Raw genomic sequence first — 25,844 nt, 5'->3', positions numbered from 1 at the left:
ATGAATCAATCACGCCCAAGCAAGCAAGTAGGGGAAAAGTGGGGGTAGATTCGACCGTGCTGAGCGGTGAAAATTTACTAATTAGAAGCCAAAATCGCCGCAAAGCCCTTTCAAAACTGTAGGTGAAAACTGGTCTTTGGGATCGTTGACGTGGGCAGGCTGACTCATTGCTCCCATCTCCATCTCCCATGTATATAAGTCCACCACTCTCCTTCATTTCCATCGCACATTTCCATCGCATACCCGCTCTCTCTCTCTCTCTCTCTCTCTCTCTCTCTCTCTCTGTGAAGAAAAGTCTTATGGAAATGGAATACAAGGCGAGAACAACCACTATACCAGCACCCGTCACAATTCCCACTAAAGTCTTCTTCCCTTACTCAACATCATCCTCATCTTCTTCACCGCCACCACAACCACCATCATCTCAGTCCTCATCTCCAACCACTCCTCCTCCTCATCCTCCCCCTCCTCCTTCTTCCCTTCCCATTACCCCACTGCCGCCGCCGCCACCGCCGGCAGTCCTCAGCCCGTGTGCCGCCTGCAAGATCCTGCGCCGGCGGTGCGTGGACAAGTGTGTCTTGGCCCCGTACTTCCCGCCCACCGAGCCTTACAAGTTCACCATTGCGCATCGAGTGTTCGGAGCTAGCAACATCATCAAGTTCTTGCAGGTATTGTTTGTCCATCCCTTTCCCCACTTTTGCATTTTGCACACTGTTCCTAGTGTTCCTTATCAGGATTTGGGCACTCCCTAATGTGAACGCACCAGAAAACTGTAGCAAAAAAAATTGAATTGCGGTGCGTTAAAGCTTTTCTTTTAGCAACTTCTTCTTTTTTTATGCCAACGAAAAGAAACTTCTCTTTTTTTTCAGGACTCGCCTTTCTAGACAAAGCATTTTGCATTTTATACAACAACAAGTCAATCACATTTTAATAAAACGTTGGCACTTTATCTTAGAAAACTTTTTTATGTTTTGAATGTGCACATTTTCCTAATTTATTAGTAACACGCTATGCAAAAATCCTAAGAGTTTTAGCGAAAGATTTGCATTGACTTAAAATCAAAAGTTAGATTACAATTTGTTTGGAGCCTTTTAGTCTCAAGGAGATTTTTTATTGGATACATTAGAAAATTAATTATTCCTAGTGGTACAATTCTGTCGGAATTCATGTCCTCAAAGGTCTCAAAAAAATTTCAACCTGCTCATCTGACAAATGAGATTATATTTGCGACTTTCATGTTTATTAGATTTATAATTCTTCCATATTGTTTTTTTTTTCATTAATTTAATGTAAATTATTTCAGGAACTTCCAGAACCGCAGAGAGCGGATGCAGTGAGCAGCATGGTGTACGAGGCCAACGCGAGGATCCGAGACCCGGTCTACGGCTGCGCCGGAGCCATCTGCCACCTCCAGAAGCAAGTAAGCGATCTCCAAGAGCAGCTCGCCAAGACTCAAGCCGAGCTCGTCAACCTCGAGCTGCAGCGGGTGAACCTCGTCGCGGCATGCATGGAAATGGCTCAATCCCAAGAGCCGAACATCAATTTCCAGCAGCAACTCGCCGACTCAACCGGCTTCTTGGAGGATGGCTCGGCTAGCTGGGAATCGATTTACTGGACGTGACTGCGGGACCATGAGACTTGAGCCTTATAGTTACTGATGAGAATGAACCGTGAGAAAAGGGAAAAAGGAACTTTACCCACGACCAAATATCAACAAAGCTTACTCCCAGAAAAAGGAAAATTAAAGTTCGGAATTGGTATTCCGTAATGGAAAAGATGGAAAGGGAGGGATCTGTCTTCTGCTCTCTTGATTAAATTTCCAAGGTCTAAGAAATTTTATTCTATCTTTTCTTGAATGAAAACGAGTTGTTGCGGGTGACCTAATTACAATTATCTTGTCGAATTAATTGGTCATTTTTAAATCAATTGTAGCACAAACGCGCTTCCTTGTCAAACTAAGTTCTTGACCAAGGTGTTGCTTTCTCGATCCTTTTCAGTCTTCCTAACAAATTTTGGTATTTGTTTAACTTACTTTTCTGGGGATATGACAGGTTGACTATTCTAGTAATGTACGCTTCCCTTTTTCTTTTTCTTTCTTGTCCTGCACGATGTATTGTCTAAAAAAAAGAATATAAACAGTGCTCTTCAATGACTTATTAACCTAAGGTCGGGATAGTAAACTTTGACACGGTATCAGGTATATAAGTGTGGAGTTTATTAAAGATTCCTCGGAACATATTGTATGTAAGATGTTACGGTCGTACTTAAAGAATCTAAATAATGCTAGAAACATTAAGACTGATTTATTGTGCCAATTATCATATGGTAGATATTATTGGGTGATTAAGACCGATCCACATACTTAAGTATTAGACGGTTCCAAATATGACTTAGCAGACTAATTTCATAAAAGGATTTTTATATGGTACACAAACTATGCAACTCATTTTTTACACAAACCACCTATGTATAACAAGGCAATAAAATTTTGAAATATTACAAAAATTATTGAAATCAATGGCGATGGATGTTAATTGTATATGGACGAAATTACACAACCCGTACACTTGAAATCCATCCTTTTGTAGAGGTTTTGCACAGTGCACCCATTTATTACATAAACCATTTTCATCACGATACGGAAAGTGAGGAGATAATAAGTCGCATACAAAATATTATACTATTCTTGACTAAAATGCATGATGTCCAGCTCATAGTGGGATAGCCTATACCAATCCGAGTAGTCAAGACTAGATAAACTTCCAATCAAACGACTATAACCATATTGTCATTTAGGAATAATTTTGCTGTAAAAGTTTAGTACCACATAGGCACACACTAACTCAGAACCTGAAACGCGTTTTGCAACCTAAATTACCCTACAAAAAGTCTCAATCATGCCATGTGCAAACCATGTTTCTTCTAGTCTCTAAGTTCAAATTACTCTTTTTTCAGCAATTAAATTATATTCTAAGCTAACCCAAAGAATAGATAAAGAAAGAACATAAGATTCTCCTAAACTATCCAAAGGAGCAACTAAAATTTCATGGGTCAGATGCTCAGTGCGAACTGCTCCAACCACATGTTTGCCTTTTCCTTGTGTGAAGACAAACATGTCTATTGGTGTTGTTGTTTTTATTATTATTATTATTATTGAAAGATTCTTTGAATAATATGTTTTTTTTTTTTTTTTTTTTTTGAAGTGAAGTCTCTTAAAAGTCATTGTGGAAGTGGAATGGAAACTCACCAGAGTCATGACCCGTCATGGAGGGGCATCAACAGTGGCAAAATGTATTTGCTGGAAAATTCTTTTTGGAGTTTCCCCAACCCACTACAATCTTTGGCCACGAACGTGTAAATGCGTTTGCCACCAAATATTGTTCAAATCGATTGTGCTAAATTAAAATTTTATTTTTTATGTATTCATCAAGAAAAAAAAGGGTTTGAACGAAATTAAGGGTTCGAATGAAATTGAGACCAACCTCACCTGTTATTAAAATGTTCTATTTAAGACATCAATGGAGCACGAACAACCCACTAAACGAGACCATCACCCCAACTCCACCAGATGTGAGTGGGGAGGTCTACAATTGACAATACAATTAATGTTGAATGTGTCATAGGGAGACTAATCAAGGTCTCTAGAATCGAGAACAAATTGGGGAATCAAACTTGCGACTTTGGACTTGCAAATCAAATATTGGACCACTCGACCAATCAAATCTTGGACAAGATTTAGATTAATCTCATCCGGGGGTAATTGGTTCCAAGGTGGGTCAACTCTCACCTTGGAACCAAACTAGGCAGGGTCAACTCCCAATTTATGGAATCAGGAATTGATCCACCTAGTTCTGAAATTGGCTAGAGCGGACTGATTGTAGGGTTGATCAAGGAACCAGTGATTTTTTCTTTTTCTTTTTTTGTTTCTTCTATTCCCTAAAATTGAGAATTTCCCAACATTAAAGGAAAAAAAATGAATTTACTATTTAGGATTTTCTTTAGCATAAAAAATAAATAGAAATTAAGAAATCTTGATCGGTTCGTTGGTTCAGTTCTTTATGTTGAACTAAGAACCAGCCGATCCACTCGGCAACCAACCTAGAGCTAGCCAAATCCGTCTAGTCTAGTCTAATTTTCCGAGTTGAACCGGACCAATGCATTCCCTAATTTCACTTGCTACTAGAATGTTTAGTTTAAGGCGCCAACAAAGCACTAACAACCCATTGGATGAGACCGTCACCGCAACACCACTAGATGTGAGTGGGGAAGTTCCCAATTGGCGATACAACTAAGTGTAGGTGTTTCATTGACAGGCTAATCAAGGTCTCTGAAATCGAGAATAAACTAGGGAATCTAACTTGCAACCATTGATTTGCAAATCAAATTTTGGGCCGCTCAACTAGCCACCTGATTGGTCTTCATTTTTCTGTTGAAACTTCATAAAGATCGGCCTTACTCGATCCTATGCGATTCTCAATACACCTCTTATTATTTCCTCGTTACAAGATGATGAACCATGATGATAAAGAGTAGATCTGAGCAATGAATGCATAAAATATGTTTCATACCTTATGATGAACTAAAATGACGAGCGAAAGCTAAAATACAATATCATGTTACAAACACATAATTGTAAAATTTTATGATACTATAGTCAACTGCTTTGGAAATAGGAGATATTAGATGAAATATCGTTTATCTTATTCTCATTTCCTAGTCATTATGTTAAATGTGTAGTAGTGCTTGCACTTCCTAGTTAAAAAAGTGGAATTTGCATATCAAGATCCAGCTATCGCTAACTCACATTTGAGTGATGTAGATACATAGTTGAAACTTTTGCCATATTACATCAAATCATATGTGAAAGTAGTGGAACAACGAGAATCACATGGACAACCCTGCGAAACTTTTAATTTGCAAATCAAATCTTGGACCGCCCAACCAACCACCTGATTGGTCTTCGTTTTTTAATTGAAACTTCATAAAGATTCGCCTCACTCGAACCTATGCTATTCTCAATACGCCTCTTATCATTTCCTCATTACAAGATAGTGAACCACAATGATAATGAGTACACTCTGAGCAATGAATGCATAAAATGTGTTTCACACCTTATGATGACGTGAGTTTAAATGATTAGTGAAAGCTAAAATACAAGATCGTGACACAAACACATGATTGTAAAATTTTATGATACCACAGTCAATTGCTTTGGAAATATGAGATGTTAGATGAAAATGTCATTTATCTTATTCTCATTTCTCGGTCATTATGTTAAATGTGTAATAGTGCTTACTATCCAATTCTTAGTTAAAAAAAAGTGAAATTTGCATGTCAAGATCCAGCTATTGCCGACTCACATTTGAGTGACGTAGATACATAGTTGAAATTTTGACCATATTACATCCAATCATATGTGAAAGTAGCGGAACAACGAGAAGCACATGGACAATCTTGTGAAACCTTTAATTTGCAAATCAAATCTTGGACTGCTCAACTAGCCACTTGATTGGTCTTCATTTTTTTGTTAAAACTTCATAAAGATTGGCCTTGAACCTATGCTATTCTCAATATACCTCTTATTATTTCCTTGTTAGAAGATGATGAACCAAAGTAATAATGAGTACACTCTAAGCAATGAATGCATAAAATATATTTCAATCCTTATGATGACGTGAGCTGAAATGATGAGTAAAAGCTAAAATAGAAGATCACGTTACAAACACAAGATTGTAAAAGTTTATGATACCACAGTTAATTACTTTGAAAACATGAGATATTAGATGAAATGTTGTTTATCTGATTCTCACTTCTCAGTCATTATGTTGAATGCGTAGTAGCACTTATTGTCCAGTTCTTAATTTAAAAAGTGGAATTTGCATGTCAAGTTCCAGCTATTACTGACTCACATTGCTGACTCACATTTTGAGTGATGTAAATACATAGTTGGAATTTGACCATATTACATTAAATTATATGTGATACTAGTGGAATAACGAGAAGCACATGGACAACCCCGTGAAACCTTTAACTTACAAATCAAACCATGGACCAACCGAAGAACCATTTGATTGGTCTTCGTTTTTCGGTTGATACTTCATAAAGATCGGCCTTACTCAAATCTATGCTATTATCTATACGCCTCTTATTATTTCCTTGTTACAACGATAATGAGTACGCTCTGAGCAATGAATGCATAAAATATGCTTCATACCTTATGATGACGTGAACGGAAATGACGACTGAGAGCTAAAACATAAGATTGTGTCATAAACACAATTGTAAAATTTTATGATACCATAGTCAATTGTTTTGAATTGCTTATCGTCTAGTTCTTAGTGAAAATAGTGAAATTTGCATGTCAAGATTCAGCTATTGTGACTCACGTTTTGAGTGATGAAGATACATAGCTGAAATTTGACCATATTACAGCCAATTATATGTGAAAGTAGTCTTTACGGAATAGCGAGAAGCACATGGACAATCCCGTGAACCTTTTACAAAGAAAAGAATACACCGTCACTTTTCAGGGAAAAGACCTCTTTTATTTTTGTTTATTTGACTTTCCAAGATCCAATTTCGATCGTTCCTCTCATGCATCAGCAGCGTGTCAATACCTAAACGTGTCTCTTCATAGACTTATGTTTAGGACCGCCGAAGTAGGGTATAACTCGAAATCTTCACCATCGATTAAGATCAAATCAAGTCGAGTCGAATAATTGAGAATAGATCCTGAAATCGACTCACTTCAGTTCACACAACTAAGTAATTCAATTGGAGACTTTTAGCATTGAATATATATATTCTACATGCATATTACCTATTGGAGAAGGGCGCCACTTTTATTTTCTAGAATTATACATTTGTACGGGACCTTCCGTTAAAAATTTTAATGCGTCTCCATTTAAACAATTAACTACAATTGACACAAGTCGAAATATTTTGTACAGTGGACCCTTCAAAATCGAATTGGATCAAGACTTCGACAATTGACATATAAGTTGACTCTCGATTAGCATTAGATGCTTGATTTTAAAAGGTGATTTGATTTCATGAATATTCACAAAATTAGATGATGTTGTTCGCTCTCATCAAGGGATCAACATGCCCCAAGATATAATCAACAATATTAATAGATAGGAAAAGCTTCCCATCTCCCAGCATATTTGATTAAATTATATTGTGGCTCAAATAACTTGTAATACTAAAACAATAAAAATTTGCACTGCACATGCGTTAAACAGGCGGCCTCATAACATACAAGTAATTTATTATGGTGTCCCAGAATATATAAAGCACAAGCGTGCCCCAAATATAGATCGATGATATTAGTTGATTGGAGACACTTCACATCTCCATTCACGTTTGATTTGATTATTCTCGTATTTCAAAAAACCTTTACTATATAAATATTAACTAATAAAAAAGAAGACGGTATAGCATGCAATGCACGTGCAATTTACCTGGTATTTTCAAATGGTTGAAAGAGACCATTAAATTCTGAAAATGGGCGGTTCTATCATGTGGCCTGTAAAAAGAGGGCCTTATAACAAATATGTAATTTATTCTGGTATCTTAGAATATTTGATGCCCAAAAATCGGTTACGATAATATTCACAAAAGTGGATGGTTTTTTTCCCTGCTAGGTTCTCAACATACTCCAAGATATAAATCAAAGATAATAGCAGATGGAAAAATCTTTACATCTCCCAACACATTTGATTTGATTATTCCCGTGTTTCAAAGAACTACTAATATATAAATATTAATTAAAATAATAAACAATAGAAGATGGCATCAGCTGCAATGCACCTGCATTTTAACTAGTATATGTAATTTGTCAAAAGAGGACTTTATATCCCGAAAAATGGATGATTCTACCATATAACTTGTAAAAAGGAGGACAATTTATATATAACTTATTCTGGCATCTGAGAATTTCTGGTGCACATAAATCGGTAAATAAGAATATTCTCAACATATACCAATATAGATCAACGGTATTATTAGATAGGAAAAGCTTCACATCTTCCAACACGTTTAATCTGCTTATTCTAATATTTTAAATAACTTCTGATCTATAACTATTAACTAAAATAACATAAGGTGGCATGACGTGCGATGCACCATGTGTTTAACTAGTATTCCTAAATAGTCAAAAGAGACCTTCAAGTGTCCCAATATATGTGATGCACAAAAATCAATTACTAGAACATGCACAAGAGTGAATGTTGTCTTTGCTTATTTAGAGTACGATCAATGAAGGTTCTCAACATGCCCTATGATATAGATCACCCATATTAGTAGATGGGAAAAGCTTCACATCTCATAACACGTTTGAATCTATTATTGTTGTATTTCAAACTTCTAATATATAGACATTAGCTAAGTATGGAAGATGGAATGGCGTGCAGTACACGTGCATTTTAACCAGTATTTCTAAATGGCCAAAAGAGATTCCAATTCCCAAAAATGGATGATACCATTATGTAGCCTGCAAAAAGGCGGACTCATAACATATGTGCAATTTATTCCACTGTCCTAGAATATGTGATGCACAAAATTCGGTTATAAGAATATTGACACAAGCGAATGGTGACTTATGGTACAACCAACGAAGTTTCTCCATATGCCCCAAAATATAGATCAACAAAATCGGTAGACAAGGAAAAGCTTCACATCTCCCAACACGTCCCCGCCTAAAAAGAGAGCAAAGCATGATGTTGCTTAATGAGCATCAAATATTTTGTCACAAAATATGAAGGATGAAATCTGTCCTCTCATATAGGTTTTATATCAATCTTGACTTATTGCTGCGATGCTTGAGTTCCATTGAAATAGAATCACTTGAATAGTCTGTTATCGTGGAAATCCTAGTATGTTTGAATTGCTGCCATATTCTTACTTTTCAAGTGAATATTCTAATTTGTCATGGTTCCTTATTCAACTAGATTTCTATTGCCCTTTCTTGTTGTTTATCATGGCTCTTATTTATTCCATCCCTCAAAAACTAATGAAAAAGTTATCTATTGAATATAATCATAATATATTGTAGATCAATACAGTATTTAAGTTATTAAATGAAAAACGAAAGAAAATAAAATAAATATTATCACTATATGACTATGAATTTAATACTTATACTATATAATTAATTTTATTTAAATTATTTTCTTAATTATATCTAAGTATCTTCTTCCTATATGACTTACTGATCTAATTTAAAGATTCCTTACCTTGTTCTGCTTCACTTCATTTTCCCTTTCTCTTTTCTTCATTATCACCATCGTTGATCACATCCCGCTAATAACATTGAATGAATTAAATGTTAGCATAATGTATTGAAATTCTTAAAATCTATAATTTATTAAACAAAATAAGTAGTGAAAAAAGAAGAAAAAGCAATTTATCTCATCACTATAAATCAATGAATTAATTGAATAAACTGTGGTTTCTAATTGAATGGATTTTGATTATATGTTCAATCATATCTAAGAATGCAAAAAATTATGGTCATAAGAAGATTTAACCCTTTTGTTCTCTACATTGATTAAGGCAACGCCCATACCTCATTTTATTTAAAAGCTGGATTAATCTTATTATGCAAAAAAGAGATTCAATTGGCAGATCTTACTGTCTAAGAAAAAGACGACATCTTTCATACCAAGATTACACTATTTCGCACAAGAAAATTTAGTCAGGCAACTTCAATGTCGTATGATACTAATAGATTCTATTTGTAATTTGGTTCTGTTTCTTTCTTTTGTAGTCACACTAAGAATTCTAAGTATTGATGAAACTCATTACATCGTCATTAGTCTAATACTTTGATGTCACTATTTTTGTCTTTGAAGTAACTCCTAAAATTTTAATATTAACTAAAACACTAGAAGATGGCAGGAGAAAAATGCATGTGTATTTTAATTAATTGGCCTGAAAAAGTGAAAAAAGAGAACATTTCTACATAGTTTATTTAGCTAGCCTTTGACTATTTGATATGCTTGCAAAATTTTACTGGTGAAGCTGTCGCCTCACTATTCTAATGTGACAAAATCATATTTAGTCGACTTATTGATTAATATCTCACCTGACTTGATCTAGCGGAAGGGTTTATGCGGGCAAGAGAGAATTGAGGGTTTATATGTCATTGACTCACATCAATTTTAAGCAACCATATATCTGCGATTATTTTGATTATTATAACTCCATGACTTGAAGCCTACCAAATCAACAAAAATAATGAAGATTAGAGAACGCCCGGTAAGAAAAAGAGAATGATGCTTCCCTTCGGCTCTATAGAAGAATCCTAGCGTTCATTGATGGTAGCTTTTTTAATTTTTTGAAACCATGTCCGTGCCATTTCATGACGATGCCTTTCTTTTTTAATAGGAACTTTAGTTGATTGAAACCCTATTTTACGACTAAGGTCTTCTTGTCCACTTGGTATACTAGAGCATGCGCTCACCAGACAGGTAAAATGCAAATTTTTATGCATGAAATTGATAACTTACCCTGTGCCTCTTTTAACATTTACCTGAGATATATAAGAACTTCATGTTATATACCAACATGTATTTGGTACAAGTTTTGAGTAAAATCATAGAAAAAAATGGATTGAGTTTAGGCAAAATACTAAAACAGAACCAGCTTTGAATTTTGGTGCTTGAGTTTTTATTTACCACAAAACCCCTAAAGTTTACGTCCTTTGAATTTTTCATCTACTAACATAGATCATCTTACAAACTTTTGGCAGCATGTGTTTTCGAGCTGCATGCACCGTTTTTAAAGCTGGGTCTAACGGTTCTCTAGAAGTGCTTTTAGAAAGCTCTTCGTCGAATGAAACGAGCAAAGCATTTCACCTCCCAAAAGAAAAAAAAAAAGATGCTAGACGCGGGTCATGATGTGCGTGTGCGTGTGTGTGTGTGTGTCTAGAAGTCTAATTAAACAAGAACCGAATAAGAAGCTAATCAACGACAAAGACAAAATAAGATTAGAAGCTAATCAGGCATTAAGATATCTTCAACGATCAAGCTGCCATGCAATTTAAGGTTGCATTGAATATTACTTTTTTCATTCGAATCATCGGTTAATTGATAGTGACCTTATAATTAGCAAATGATTAGCTTAATCGCGGCACCTAACAACATTCTCATGACCACATCTTTATCAAGGAGACCATTGGATGCCTGGGTTCTGTTCAGATCAAAAGTTCTTCCCCCAATTTTTGAAACAAGAGCGAGAGAATTCTCCATAAGAGGGTCAACTAAAACAAGAGTCAAACTCCCACCTACAATTATGACCGCGAGCTCCATGCACATCTGTTTTCTAGCGATCATGTCTATATCCATCAATTTACTAGTGCATTTCTCTGTCGTTGGCGGTACAGAACGTGTATTATTTCATGCAAACATCGACCGAGTTTGAAAATATGTACACCTAATCGAAGAATTTAAGGGCAGAACGAAAAATAAATTGGAAACCTCCTAGAAAGATAAATGAAAATACAACAGAAAAATTGAACCTTGAGGATTTTTTTTCCCAGCATTGCATGCTTTCGTTGAACCTTTCGTTATCTAGATCTATGAATTTGGTGCAGAACAGCAGTGAGAAGACAGGGACATTAGTCCAACGTGCCTTGATTTATAATTTGCAGAAACCTAACTTTTCTCGACTTCACAGGAATAAAATAGGTGGGGAAGTTGCAAGTTTTATCTAGTTGTCTTATAATTTCTGTCTCGTGTCGTTGACTAATAGCTCAATTGCATGAGATTAGGAAATGTCAAACTCGAAGATGCTTTTTGGCACAGTTTTATTGGTCAAAGTTAATTGAGTAATTGAAAACCTTTGCCTGAAAGATTTGTTTTTCCCTCTTTTGGGACAAAAAATGTTGCTATCACCGAGTGCATCATTACATTAGTTAATAAAGTATCGGAGGTGAGGAGCTGGCCTTGACTCTCGTGATCAGATTTGTATACAACATCTAGTGGCATTCCCTGTTGATTAGACTTGTATACAACTAATCTCATATGGTCTATATATACTATACAACTTAGAGTGGAATTCTGCACAATAATTACATCACAGATCATCACTTCTCAATTTATTTTACAGAAAATGAGTGATTTGAAAAATATTTTTTCAAAACTGATTACTTATATCTCTTGTAATAATTAATCAATGAAAAATATTTTCATTATCAATAACAATTCCTGTCTAAATATTTACGTAGATAATAAAAATATTTTTTATTTATTCATTTTTATAAGTAACACAAACGATCATTTTTAAGAAAATATTTTCTAGGTCATTCATTTTTTGCAGAACAAGTGGAGCCTAAATTATGCAAAGTAAGGGCAATCAGTTGAAACTCGTCCCGAAGCAAAGCACCTGTTTTAGTCATCCACTCCAGAATATCTTGGTGGATTGGTATCGCGCAGCACAACTAAAGAAAGCATATCTTGGTCCATTAATTCCCAAGATGGCAAGAACTCCAACTCATCCGATGCTTCTTCGACCATTGGATACTGGCCGAGCCATTGGACTGGTGTGAGATAAGAACCTCTGGAGATGTTTCCTCTCTACTTTCTTGGAAGAGGCTTTCCCTCTGTAGAAGACCACTTTCATACGGCATAATCGTCCAATTTATTCAGCAAAGATGAGTTTTTTGTTATACATCCATTTGTTGGAATATCAAAATTTTGGACTTTATTGTTACTTGCAATTTCATAATCTCAAGCACGTCAAATCTTGGTGATTCGTTAAAATTTATCAAAGAGTGTAGTTAACTCGCTTAAGAAGTTCTTTTCGATCAACTATGACTATACTTGATCGTGTTATGATGTGACCATTTTAGATGAAGCGTTCTACTATGTGTTCTGGGTGACACATGTTTTGCAATTACAAGACCAAAAACTTTGTAATAACAACTTCATGTTTTACCTAACTCATTAGGTTAATAGTGTGTTCATTAGACGAGTGGTAATTTTTCAGTGAGATTCCGTGCGAAAAGATAATCCAAAGAAGTTACAAGAGGAGTGGCTTTCTTACAACTTCCCTTGCAGTTTTCCTTGTGGTTGTTAGGTTATGTTATAATAACAACTCAATGCTAAATGATCTAATCCAAAAGCAATTTCCACACAATTAAGATGCTTTAGTTTATTGTTGCGGCTAGTGGCTTTCTAATTCTATCGACAGTTAATAGACACGGCCGCAAAATTTGAAACAATGGGAAGAGAAATTTTCAAAAAGTGTCAACTTGTGAAAAGTCAGAATGCCGCCTTATAATAGCACCATCCACCATGGGTTCTTGCATGGTAGTTTCCTAAGGATAATGTCACCTTTTCTAATTTTCTATGATAGCATCGTAAATTAATGTTTAAGAGAAATTAACAGCACAGCCAACTTTCTTGAGAATAAAAGCCACATTCAGGCTTTGTGTGTGTCATGAAAAATGAATTATTTAGAAAACATTCTCTTAAAAATAATCGCTTGTGTCGTTTACCGAAATAAATGAATAATAAATATTTTCATCATGCATAAAAATGTCTAGACATAAATTATTGGTGATGATGAAAATATTTTATATTAATTAATTATTCCAAGCAATCATTTTTAGGAAAATATTTTCCAAATCATTTATTTTTCACGAAACAAACGGAGCTTTTTGTTTGATTGTTCACGCCCTATCCTGTGCATGTACTATTTGCATAATGATAAAGATGACAAGATTGGCTTTGAATTATAACGAAATGTGTGACATTTTTTCCGGTGATTAAATATGGCACCCTTATTTTAAAAACACTTATATTATTCACATCACCTTTATTTTCCAGCGATTTCCTTACTATGTTAATTATTTTGGAACTACTTTATATACCTCTAATGCTACTCCTATTAGTAGTTCCCATTCCTATATCTCATATATTTCAATCATTATCTGGCCTCATTAACTTCGCGTGTTTCCTATCGTTACTTGTCTCCATACGATGAGGACTCATTGAGATACAAAATACACCCGATGTCGATCTCTAATAGTATAGACTCTTATCAATTGGCAGCACATTTAACTAGATTGTGCACATGATAATTCCTTATATCACTTTATTGTGTCTTTTGTCTATGATGATGTAAAGGGTGGATAAAGAAGAGCGATGATGGGCGACAAAAATCCAAAGAGAGAAAACGACAATTTGGATCCCTTTAGGAAGTGTCCGTTTTGATCCACGTACACCACTTTATCAATGTTTATCGTCCTTAATAGTATCTATCGGCCAAAATTCAAGAATTACCGTCAAACTTTCATTCAAGATCCGACGGAAATTACCGAGAGTCAACACTGACCATTTGACGTGCGATACACACTAAACAAGTTCGATTCGTGGCTTATTTGACCTTATAATGTTACTGGGGGTATGCAGCCTTGGATTCAAGTACCTAAAGTGGGCTCCCTTATCGTCCGGGTTATTGTCCATAGAAGACGCAACCTAATTTACATTTTATTTTCGAATCCTTAAAAGGGCCAAGAAATGAAAATGGCATAAGATCATGATTGCTAATTCAGCCCATGACCCTCTGTGATCTACTGAGAATCAACCCTAAGTTTGTTACCAAGAAAACCAAATCGTTTCCCACCGCAAAGGGACAGACATGAGTTTAGAGAGCGGGAGAGACCGTTCTTTTCTTATTGGTGAGGAGTGACAAACGTCTTCCTGAAAATTAGTATAGGAATGCATTACTTGAAGTTCGAATCTAAGTCGTTCCCGCGAAATTCGTCCCGCTCTTGAGGACTGAACATTTGCCTTTTTTCAGCGACGAGCAATCACACTGATAGCTGAGCTTACCTTGCTTGGTGGTCAGAATGAATCGATTCTAAATGGGAATCATTCAGACATGATTCAAACTCCAGTTAAGTGCCCCATGAGATTTAACAGCATCGAAAATGCGAATGACAGCCAAAAGAGGGACGCTTCGTGTAATGCAGACAATCATTCCGTGATGCCTACGCCTTTGATATTCCCCTCATCCAACACGCATTTTTCTATGAAGTGAACCATTCAGGTGGAGAACTCTCCATCATCCAGCAATGACCCAGTTTGACAGGAGTTACATCACTGCCACTTTCAATGGCAACAGAGAACAGGCTTGCTTAAGGGGGACTTCTCTTATTTCTATAGGTCACTGACAGTTGGTATTGAACTATGACATGGACCTGTCAAAGTGCACAAAAGGAGGGAGAGACGGAGACGGAGACAATGACACACAGCCAGTACCAAAGCTTGCTGATTTTCCAAACTGAATGAGAATCCATTAAAAAAAAAAAAATCAAAAGAAACATTGGATTAGAAAAAGCCATCCACAGCAAACTACAAGCACACACATCATTTTTTACTGCCTACAAATATCACACCGACCAATCTCAGGACAAAGTGAACTAGTTATTCAACAGAAGCAATTAATGAGAAGCCCCGGTTGCACAAATTTGCAAAGAGACAAACACTTGAAACAATGACCCAGTTTTATTCACTCTTTCCCTCTACAAACTTCAGTGGAATTGTTGCTGAAGAAAAGGTGGTGGGCGTTGAAACTCCTGTCCATCTTGTCTTCAGCCTTCACCATTTGCACTTCCACAAGATCACACCGCTTCCTAATGGCGCCTCCCGCCTACCTGCTCCCTCAAATTTTAACTTTTTCGTCCGATTAAGCCCCAAGCTCTTTAATGGCACTGCTCTCTACTCTAGGAGGTCCTGAATGCCTCCTAGGACCTGCAGGGGAAGAAGGGAACGATAGACGCTTCTTTGCGGACCCCACCGATCCCTTCTCTGGAGTCCCGCTCTTGTCTAGCCCCAACGGGCTTGGCATCCGGGATTTAGCCTTTGCAGACTGCGTAGGGGCCATGTAACTCGGGACTGATGTAGTGCTGGCAAGGCTTTCGTCATCTCTCACCGACGAGCCAGCAATGCTGTGCCTCCTGTACTGCTCGGACTGCGCACTGAACATGCTTCTCGAGTCGTTATCCCCAGCAGGACCGCCCCAACCACTGCCCTTTGGGCTGGCAGGTTTCGTTTTGCTGGTGACTGATGATACTGATGGGGCTTTTGAAGGAGGAGTAGACGGAGAATGACGAGATGGGGCTCGGCCTGGCCGATGGGCCGCGGGGGAAGGCTTGTTGTCGTTGTCAAGGTTGCGTCGCGAATAAGCTCGGCTGATTTCTCCTAGGGACAGGGCGTAGTTTGTTGTGCTTCTCACAGAACCTTGATCACTGTACTCCACAGTGCTTCGAGTCTCCCATGGCCTGGCTGCCATCCACCGCTCTAACCAACTCCAACCCCAGTGAGGGTTGTGTGGGTCCATGAAGGTCGGGTTAGTGGACTTGGAATTGCTCCTCCATGTTTGCTGTGAGAAAAAACAACATCAAAGTATGAGCTTTGTACGTTTTAAGGCTGTAATCAACATTAATCTTGAAATGTGGTAAAACTAAAAATAGATCATCTGTTCAAAATGTTGCAATACTTGAAGCAATTGACCAACATAGAAGAATAATTTGTTTCATACTGACATTGCTGTTACTTTGGAGAACAAGCATAGAATGAGATACAGAGCAGACTCTCCAAAAAAAATAATAAGGGCATGATCTTTGCACCGGAAAATGTTAGTACTCCATGACAAGCAACACAACATGTTTCCAGGTTTCATGCAAAAGGAATAATCGGAAGAGAAAATCCTTAAACATGACACCGATAGAACTAACATCACCACAAGTTTCTGGTCAACAATGAATTCCTCATAATCATCAAGCAAGTACAATTTTAAAGATGGAAAAAATGACTCGACATAAGAACTTTTTTATTGGTAATCTTGGGGGATATTCTAAAATGAATTAGCTACATCATCCAAGGATTGGAGGCAACTTTTATACCTTTCTATAGTGGACAACCAATGATGTGCCTACTGGCCAAAACAAGACGACATAGAAATGCTCATGTTTGTCTCTCCACAAGCCAGACCATATGATACCAGTTTAAAAGCCTGGCAACAACTTCTGATCTAAATACAGACGAGACTTCCAGACAGACAACCAAACATATTATATTATCAGCAGGGATGGCCAATGGAGCAACCCACCATATTTGTGTGCTGAAACAGACAAGTCAATGGTTTAAAAAAAAAGCCATAAGTGCAAGAAGAAAGCATCACCTTAATCAAGTGTAACTTTTTAAACCAAATTGTCATGCTATTTATAGGATATTATTAATGAGGTGAAGCGACAGATGGACACATCATCATCTCGGGGTAAAACTCCAGCACTCTCTAATGAGATGTCTAAATTCTTGCACTCAATCATCCACGATACATGTAATAAGGTAATGGAAGTACCTGATGGGAGAACGCATAAGCCAATGCTCTCTCCCTTCTCATGGCAGCTTCCTGCTTGCTCAGTAAGTTTGCTTCAATTTGCTCCTTCGATTGCACGCTAGCATTCCATTCATCTCCCAACTGTTACAAGGAGTTTGATGTTTAAGTCAAAACAGGGCAAGGGGAAAAAAATAAAGAGCTGAACACGGGAATAGATGCAAAATGGCTCCAGAGATACAAAATGCATTTCCATTTGCTATTGGCACTAAATCGTTTGGCTGAATGCCAATCAGCAATGAAAAGGATTACTTAATTAGGAAAGGAATGGGTTGGCCCAATAAAATTTTGAAAAAGGAATGCCAAGCTAAAACTTCTCATACACTAGAAGCTGGAATGAATTGGAAAACGGGAGAAAAAATTATGCAAGCATAAATCAGCACGGTCCTGCAAGCACTGGCGTTAGATCGAAACTATAAAGCATTACCAAATTGTTAAAGGCACTTACTCCCAATTTCTCAAGCTCTTTCTCACATTTCTGTTGAAGTTGCCGCTGTAAGGCCTGATTCTCTTCTGACATTCTGATCCTTCTTGCACGAATCTGAGACTGCACCCGGGCAAGAGTCTGCATGCACCGCAATGTTGTGTTTGCTTGTCTCTTGACAGATTGCCCTTGAATTAGTGTCTTCAACCTAACAAGTCCCCGTAAAGCTCGCAATGCCCTCCTCGCCTGAAAGTACAAGGAAAAATTTTTCACACAATCCGCTAGATGCTAATCCGTAGAAACTGTAAAGACAGCAACAAGCTCATCCTAGATAAACTGTTGTATGTGGAGACCCGTCAAGGTCATTTTGGAAATGGATTTCGCATGTTTATACTCCGTGAAGAAGCTGAATAACCAATGCAGATAACTTATAAAAGGATCTTCTTCTTTTTTTTAAAACATACAAGAGGACAATTCAGCAACAAGCTCATCCTGTGGTCATAAAAGGGCAAGAAGTTCATCCCCTTAGCCTGTTACACAGGATATTGTTCCTATATGATTACTTACCAAGTATCCTCGGAATGCAGTTTGAATCTTGATAGCTGCAATTTCCTCTTTTGATTTGCCCAAGTAGCGCGAAGTGGTTGTGAGCCGAACCACCTCAGCAGCAGCCTGAGCAGCCGCAACCGCTGCCTCTGCCGCAACGGCAGTCGCAAGGGCCACTGAGTAGGCATGCTTGCTCTGCTCATCCTCAACTGGCTTCAGCTTCACATCCTCCACCGGAGGAGGAGGCGGCGGCGGCGCAGGGACAACCAATACAGTTTCCTCGGCTGCAGAAACCGGATCCAGATTGCTGCTTTTGCCAAACCATTTTTTCTTTGATTTTTGAGATTTCTGAAAAACAGGGAGAGAACCAATTCATGTGACCAAAACATAATGCAAAGGTTAACAAATTTAAGTTCAAACACAAATTATGCACCTGATTTTTCTTCTCTCTGGAATCAGGACTCAACGCTTTCTTCACTGCAGAGAACCAATTCCCTTTCCTCCCCATTTCCTCCTATTCATTCACCTATACAAGGAAAAAAATTTCTAAAACCCTCAATAAGTAACCATATAATCATGAATACATTAAGACAACTAACAGACACAGCATTTCTATCTATGGCAAAGAATTTAAGAGGCAGATCTCTGATAACACTACAAAAACTTTCAACTCGTCATTATGTAGATAATACATATCAAGATTATAAGTAAAGGCAATAACTTTCCCGAAATTATTCACCATTTCAAGACAACGCTCGAGACCCAGATGTCGAAATTGGGAAATTTTCAAAGAGAGGACAAAATCCAGAGGAACGAACCCGGCCCCAGAAGAACTTTCAGAGCCGCCAATTATAAGTACGCCTTCGAGAGATTCATAACTCCACAAGGGACAAAAAAAAACTTAACAAACACAAAAGCCAAAATCCAAGAAACTAACAAACGGAAGAGTCGGGGGGATAACGATTGACCCTGCACAAGTGCCAAAACGCGAGAGAGAATGAGAATGACTTCTTTTCACCTCAATGCATGGGAAGAATTCTTCAGATCTCAGCAAAAGAGAGGAGACGTCTGCCTCAAGAAAACCGCGCGAACGAGAAGAAGAGTGCAACGAGCGGATTCCTTCGAATAGCGGAGAGGGAGAGGGAGGGAGGGAGAGAGAGAGAGAGACCAGATCTTGCCCGGAAGAAAGAAACCTTCAAGCGAAACGACGGAGAAAAAACTGAAATGGAACAGCAACTACAGCTGTTACTATTCTCTCTCCCTCTCTCTCCCTCTATGTGGGGTCCACTTTTTCCTTCTAGAGAGAGAGAGAGAGAGAGAGAGTGGATTAGCCCGCAAGTGGGGGCCCCACCCGGTCAGCCAACAGAAACCCCCGGCAGCAACGATCCACAGCAACGAATGACGGTGGAGATCGCGCTGTCTGTGTCTGTGTTTTTCTCCTCTCTCTCTCTCTTTCTCTCTTCTTCTTATCTAAAATAGAAATAACAGTTATCGGCGGTTATGTCTTCTGGTGGAGGAATAATTGGCGTTGAATGCGTGCTGGTGGGGGTTTTTAGACTGAATCAGGAGAAAGAATTCGTTGCATAGTAGCTAGAATCGCTATCGATTTCTTTTTACTATTGAATTTAAATGTTCGTTAAAGTGATAATGATAACCGAAAGTAAAAGGAGAAAAAAGAAGTTATATATCGATGACCAACTTTAAGTTACGACTAGAGTCTAGAGATGCTTTCTTATTAGGGAGAATTTTAAAGAAAAGCATCTGGGTCATTACTAAGGTTCACCAAATGTAATTTAAGCTTTTAATTTTTCTCACAGGGCTAATTTGTTTTTGTCCCCATAAGTGGATGAATAGACTAAGGCGTGTTTGAGAGAGTTTGAGAGAGATATACAAAGACTTTTAAACTAAAGGACTTTAATAAAATGCAAATAGCATGTAGGTAAACACTATTTGCTTTGGACTACGGTTTTGTAAATCAATTTTTTCATTGCGAGAGAGATAGAGATCGAAGAAACTCGATTGTGAAGCAATCGGTGATAGTGACCTCGGGAGATTCCAACAGCCTTGGTGAGGGTTGTGGGACCTTGATTCGCAAAAGCGAGGCGACACTAAGGGTCATAAACCTCAAGCGATGGTTGTCGATGGCAAATCAAAGCTCACCAGCGATAACAATTAGATCGACATTGGAAAATGAAGATAAGGATAAAACTATAATTTAGATAATTTATTAAGGGCAAATTTGGAAGAAAAAAATCATTGGTCCTAAAAGTAGCATTCCAAAGATGCCAAATACCAATGCTATATAGGATTTACGTTGACCGAAGGTCTTTAAAAACGCTAATTTTACCTCAAAAGTCTTTGCATTTTCATCGCCAAGCACCTCAGCATTTTGCTAAAGACGTTTGACAAAGGTGTGCCCAACACAGCCTCGGCCCGTAATCTGAATAATGAATAGAAAAGAAGCTGAGGTCAAGCCAAGCGGCGGAGAGCAAGATCGAGATCATTTAGAAATTTTTAGACACACATATATATGCACAAAAAATTCCGCGTTGAGGGCCGCACACCATTCCTTGAGCTTCTGCCATTTGGCAAGGGGGTTTCAAGTCTCGAACAAGGGGTTTCTCCTAAGGTAATGGTGCTGCGATTGTCATGCCTCATGTGGCAATGCATTTATAGCATTGAAGACCTAACATTCCGAAAAGAATAGAAAAAAAAATCGGCGTTGAATCTAGACTAGAGCCCGGAGGTTATAAATTCAAATTTAATTCATGTCACTTGTAGAATCTTTCAGCATCAGGCATAACATATTTTGGAACATGTGTTTAATGATATTTTGATAAATAATTTTTAATAAAAGTTACGGGAGAAAATAAAAGAAACATTGTATGACCAACTCTATTCTTAAATCGGAAAGGACATGGTAATTGTGGCATTCATCCCCTGATGTTTTCAACTCGATTTCAATGTACCTTTGTGGTTGACTCCGGCCAAATTGTTGCCGGATTATCGGTCACGTGCTCTCACATGACCAGGTGGTGCTCACCTGATAGGGACAAAGTATTCAATAAATTTTAAGGAAAAATGAAATATATATTTCCAGATATCATACATTATGCAGATTATTTTCGAATAGACCCTTATTCTATCATATTCGAAGCCCAACTCATCTCCCGGATACTGTATCTATTTTAATTATATATATAATATTTTTATTGGATTTAAAAGGAAATGACGTTAAGGTTATTTTAATCAATTCAAAAGCATCATATAATGTCTAAATGAGAGAGGGGAAAAGGCGTGGGGGTGAAGGCCGGTGGAAACCAACAAAATTGTGAGAAACTACTAAAAAAATTCTTATTGTATTTATTCCAATTAAATCCCAAGTTAAATAGTACCCATTGAGTCATAAACTTTTATATATATATAAAATTTACTAATCAAATCCATACGTGTTTAGTTTTGACCAAAACCTACTGACATAAATACTAATTATTCTATATAGCATGACTGGCATTGAAATTGATATTTTTTAATAGTTTTTTTAAAGTTTTTTTTTTTTTTTAATTTTTTTTTTTTTTTATCTTTTTTATTTTACTGAGAACTAACTAGAGTTGCCAACTAACCGTCCTCCAGCCATGGGCAAAGGCCGAGATGCTTGTGCTTTGTATCGAGCGAGGCGCCACGTCCTCACCCGATTTGGGCATCGCAACCTTGCCTGAGGCCAACAATGCCACAAAGACCCTTGCTTGGCCCAAATCTTGAGAAGCGTCACGGTCCATGTTAGATTTGGGCGAGGGATCATGCGCCCTCTCTTTGGTCAGCAAGGGCATTGGGCGAGGGCCACCACACCCTTACTGATCCTTGCCAGTGGCCAACAAGGGTCGGCCAGCAATCTTTACCAACCCTTAGTCCAAAACTAATAAATAATGAAAAAAAAAAAAAAAAAAAAATACAACATAAAAAAAATTCAAAAATTATTTAAAATATCCATGTCAATGTCAGTCATACCACATAAAATACATGGCATTTACATAAGTGGTTTCTGGCTAAAATTAGTTGGATTGACTCGATTGGCAAAATATAAAAAGATTTATGACTCAATTAATTCACTTTTTTAAGAATAATTAATACAGATATAATATATTTGAGACTTTTTCGTAACTATCCCGACAATACTGCTACCTTAGTCAAGGTAGTCGATGACTCCCCGGTAGTATCAATCATCGAAGATTCAGGTATCCTTGCAGTGAGGGAGGGTCAATCATTTTTCGTTGGGCACTAACTAGGAAAGTCCAAATGCACAATCATTTACTTTTCAAGTTTTCTCTTGGTTTTTAGTTATAATTAAATTCTTTTGATTTTGCAATGACTGAAAGCGAAAATTTCCAACAAATTTCAAATGACCAAGGGAGAATATTGAAAAGAAAATTTTTAAACATCGGGACTATTTGTAACTATGAAACAAGTCTAGAAGACAAATTGTAGTTCTCGCCATGGAATGACGATCTTGACCTCAAGTTTTCACTAGTGACGAGTCACATGCATTAATTCATTGATTTTTAGGTGATATTGTCGCCGAAGCCAACACCGAGGAGGACACTGAAATCGACAATTGGAAAACACTAGCTGGGTTTATGCCAAACTTATACTATAGGGGGGCAAATTGCAACAAACCAAAAAATTTAGGGGACTAAAAGTGATTATTCCCTATTTATATTCCCAAACTCCCCTTTATCTCTTATTGTTTACTATAGTTCAAAGCACTAAGTAGCGTTAAAAGGGTTGAGACTTTTGATAACATAAAACGAAAAGTATAAATAAATGATACCCAAAGAGAGTAGTTGAACATTGAAAGTACAACTCTTGATCCGACCACCATGCTCACCGCCTATAAATTAAAAAAACAAAAAACAAAAGACTAGTCACCACCAGTCACGTGAATTCAACCCTCCACAATAAAAGACCCTAACTGCAAGGGATACCGACCCCTTTGCACAACTTTCCTTTTAGATATATTCAAGAGGGTTCTTATTAAATGAGTAACCGACTACACACGCAGCATGATCAAAGCATCACATAAAAAAAAATCATAAACATTGCTCATTTAATTGCTTAACTTAAGTTCATCGAATACCCGTCAACGAAATCCCCTTTTCAAAATAGGACAAGTCATCCGCCTAGATTATATACGACGTTAACTTGAAGTAAAGTAAATTTTAAAGCCCTTGCCCATCGAACAAATCAAAGAAAGGTGACGAGATTTCTTTCATTTGACTACGTCCGCAAACCAAGAAAGTGCGTTGACAAAAAAGCAGTTTGCCCCTTTGGACGAACTGAACATTTTCATTATGGTCTGGCCAGAAAAAAGATGAGAGCTCAAGGAAAAGGCATGTCCTGGGTGGTCGCATTGATTACATCACATGTTGTCCCTGACCCTTTATTTATTTTTCCACCTCTTCCCCTCTCGAGTCCTTCAATTAATTACAATTTTTAACTTTTGGCCCACCCGAGAGGACAGGACAGGACAGGACAGGAGCAAGGATTCCCTTCTTGCACAGTACAAGAGGAAGGGAAAACAGAAAGGTTAAGCTGCGCGACGCCTCCTCACGTGCTTTGCCAAGAGCCTCCTCATCTTCATCACTTTCGTACGTTTTGCAACTTACTTATTCATTTCTGTCGTCTCCATCACATGCCCTTATGATCATCTAAAGTACACGCATCTTCTATGACCCAAAAAATAAAAGTACACACGTCTGCCTCGCAAAACAATAGACATATAACACGGATCGCGCTCTTTTTGTAGAAAAGATGTTCCCAAAAAATAAGATCTTAAGTGGGTAAATCCTGAAATAATGAAATATCTTGCAAATTCCTAAGACTAGGTTCGTTTCTTTTGAAAAAGAAAGAGTGGGCAAATGAAGTGTATAGGTAAATATAATATCATTTATCCATTTTCTTCTCATTCTTAGAAATTTTCATTCAATAGATCATCCGATGAAAATGCGATGAATATGACTATGGTCAACACTTGGATTGCTTATTTGAGCAAACTATTATATAATATGTGTATTTAACATAAAGACGCTTACAAAAATGTCAGGATGTTATAAAAAGAAGTGAAAATAAATCATACAACCTATATGAATATTGCTAAAGCGATCAATTTAGAAGTTAACTAGAAAAAGGAAGAGGAGATGGATACGATTGAGACGATATAAAATTGGTTTGATTGGAGTGGACCTTTTTTTTGGGGGGGGGTGGTTTCAAGAGTGGGCCTTGCTAGACTTGGAATAGTCATATAAAAAATGGGATTAGTCAAAATAGTACCCAAAAAAAAAAAAATCCCAGGACACGATCTCGCTAGCAAGAAAATGAATTCCCACATAGAACTATTGAGTAGGACTTGATTTTAAATTATGATATTGGGTAGCATATTATATCATGAGATGACCATCGAGAAAATAGAATATTCCAGCGGTCACTTTATCAAATCTAGGATTGAAAATATAAAAAATTGCTCTATTCTTAAGAACCTTACAGTGAGGGAGAAGTGCTCCAAAGCCCACATGAACTTTGGTACTGTTGCACAGTAACCCTAGATTGCTAAAATTGCAGATTACTTGCTTGAACCTTGGAACCGCTGCGCAACAGCTCCCTAACATCCGAAAGTTATGGAACACCCTCTTTTCGAACATTGATTTTCGTTGCATAACCGTTGGGTCTTGCTTGAAATGGATACTTAATTTTTCTTAGCCAAAATTATCTCTAGTATATGGTTAATCAAGTAAGAGTATAGAGATTGATGCATGGTTAATGGAGTTAAGAAAATTTGGTAGCAGTTTAGTTTAGTCTAGAAAAATGAGTTCGTCCATTCTCAAGTAACTTTAAACGATTATACAGACCTAAAAATTTGTAGTTATATATACTGATGCTTGGATGAGTCTATAAATTTTTAAAGTTTACGGGCTGTTGTGTAATGGTGGCAGTTTACAGGGGATAATCCATAAATTTTAAAAGTTTGAAGATTGTTGTATAACAAGGCCAAATTCAAGGAAAATTTTGAGTAACTATCCTGGTTTTGCACTGAAGAATACTATGTGACTACCTTATAATATTAGTTAAAACTCTTTCAGCAAAAACCATAACTATGAGCAGCTGAAACAAAAAGCAGAAAATATGTAATTCTTCATATGCGCTAAATAAATAATTTCCAGCTCGGGCCTAAATAAAATAAAAATCACTTCCAGTCCAAACTGAAATCAAATAACGACAATAATAATAATAACAATAATAATAAGCTGACGATAATAATTACTAATAAGTTAGATTTGAGTGCAGAGTAGATTTCGATGAGTCCCTCCTTTCCAGTTATAGAAAATTGAAGTTGGCATGTCGATAGATGCCGGCCAGAAGTCTGACAAGGATATAGGGTCGCAATGAAATGAGAAGAATTCAAAACTCGCTT

General features: G+C 37.2%; 2 protein-coding genes across 4 annotated transcripts; one reads left to right on the top strand and one right to left on the bottom strand.

The window, feature by feature from the left end:
• The first annotated feature begins 242 nt into the window (after positions 1-242).
• LOC104421817 (LOB domain-containing protein 1) lies at positions 243-1,959 on the top strand. Its single transcript, XM_010033932.3, has 2 exons — positions 243-668; positions 1,304-1,959. The coding sequence occupies exons 1-2, from the start codon at positions 300-302 to the stop codon at positions 1,619-1,621; spliced, it is 687 nt and encodes a 228-aa protein (XP_010032234.1). The 5' UTR covers positions 243-299; the 3' UTR covers positions 1,622-1,959.
• Positions 1,960-15,266: 13,307 nt separating this feature from the next.
• LOC104421816 (protein IQ-DOMAIN 1) lies at positions 15,267-19,817 on the bottom strand. Of its 3 annotated transcripts, none has more exons than XM_010033926.3 (6): positions 19,398-19,817; positions 18,813-18,905; positions 18,401-18,727; positions 17,858-18,079; positions 17,374-17,493; positions 15,267-16,392 (listed from the first exon to the last, which is right to left on the bottom strand). In XM_010033926.3, the coding sequence occupies exons 2-6, from the start codon at positions 18,885-18,887 to the stop codon at positions 15,697-15,699; spliced, it is 1,440 nt and encodes a 479-aa protein (XP_010032228.1). In that variant the 5' UTR covers positions 18,888-18,905; positions 19,398-19,817; the 3' UTR covers positions 15,267-15,696. The 3 variants fall into 3 exon arrangements, with proteins under 3 accessions (XP_010032228.1, XP_010032231.1, XP_010032230.1); XM_010033929.3 differs by lacking the exon at positions 19,398-19,817 and adding an exon at positions 19,198-19,335; XM_010033928.2 differs by lacking the exon at positions 19,398-19,817 and adding an exon at positions 19,119-19,140.
• Positions 19,818-25,844: the final 6,027 nt, after the last annotated feature.

The sequence above is a fragment of the Eucalyptus grandis genome, chromosome 10 (assembly GCF_016545825.1).
Source record: "Eucalyptus grandis isolate ANBG69807.140 chromosome 10, ASM1654582v1, whole genome shotgun sequence".
Classification (NCBI taxonomy): Eukaryota; Viridiplantae; Streptophyta; class Magnoliopsida; order Myrtales; family Myrtaceae; genus Eucalyptus; species Eucalyptus grandis.
Note: the sequence above shows the minus strand (reverse complement) of the source record. Positions and strands in the feature narration are given on the sequence as shown.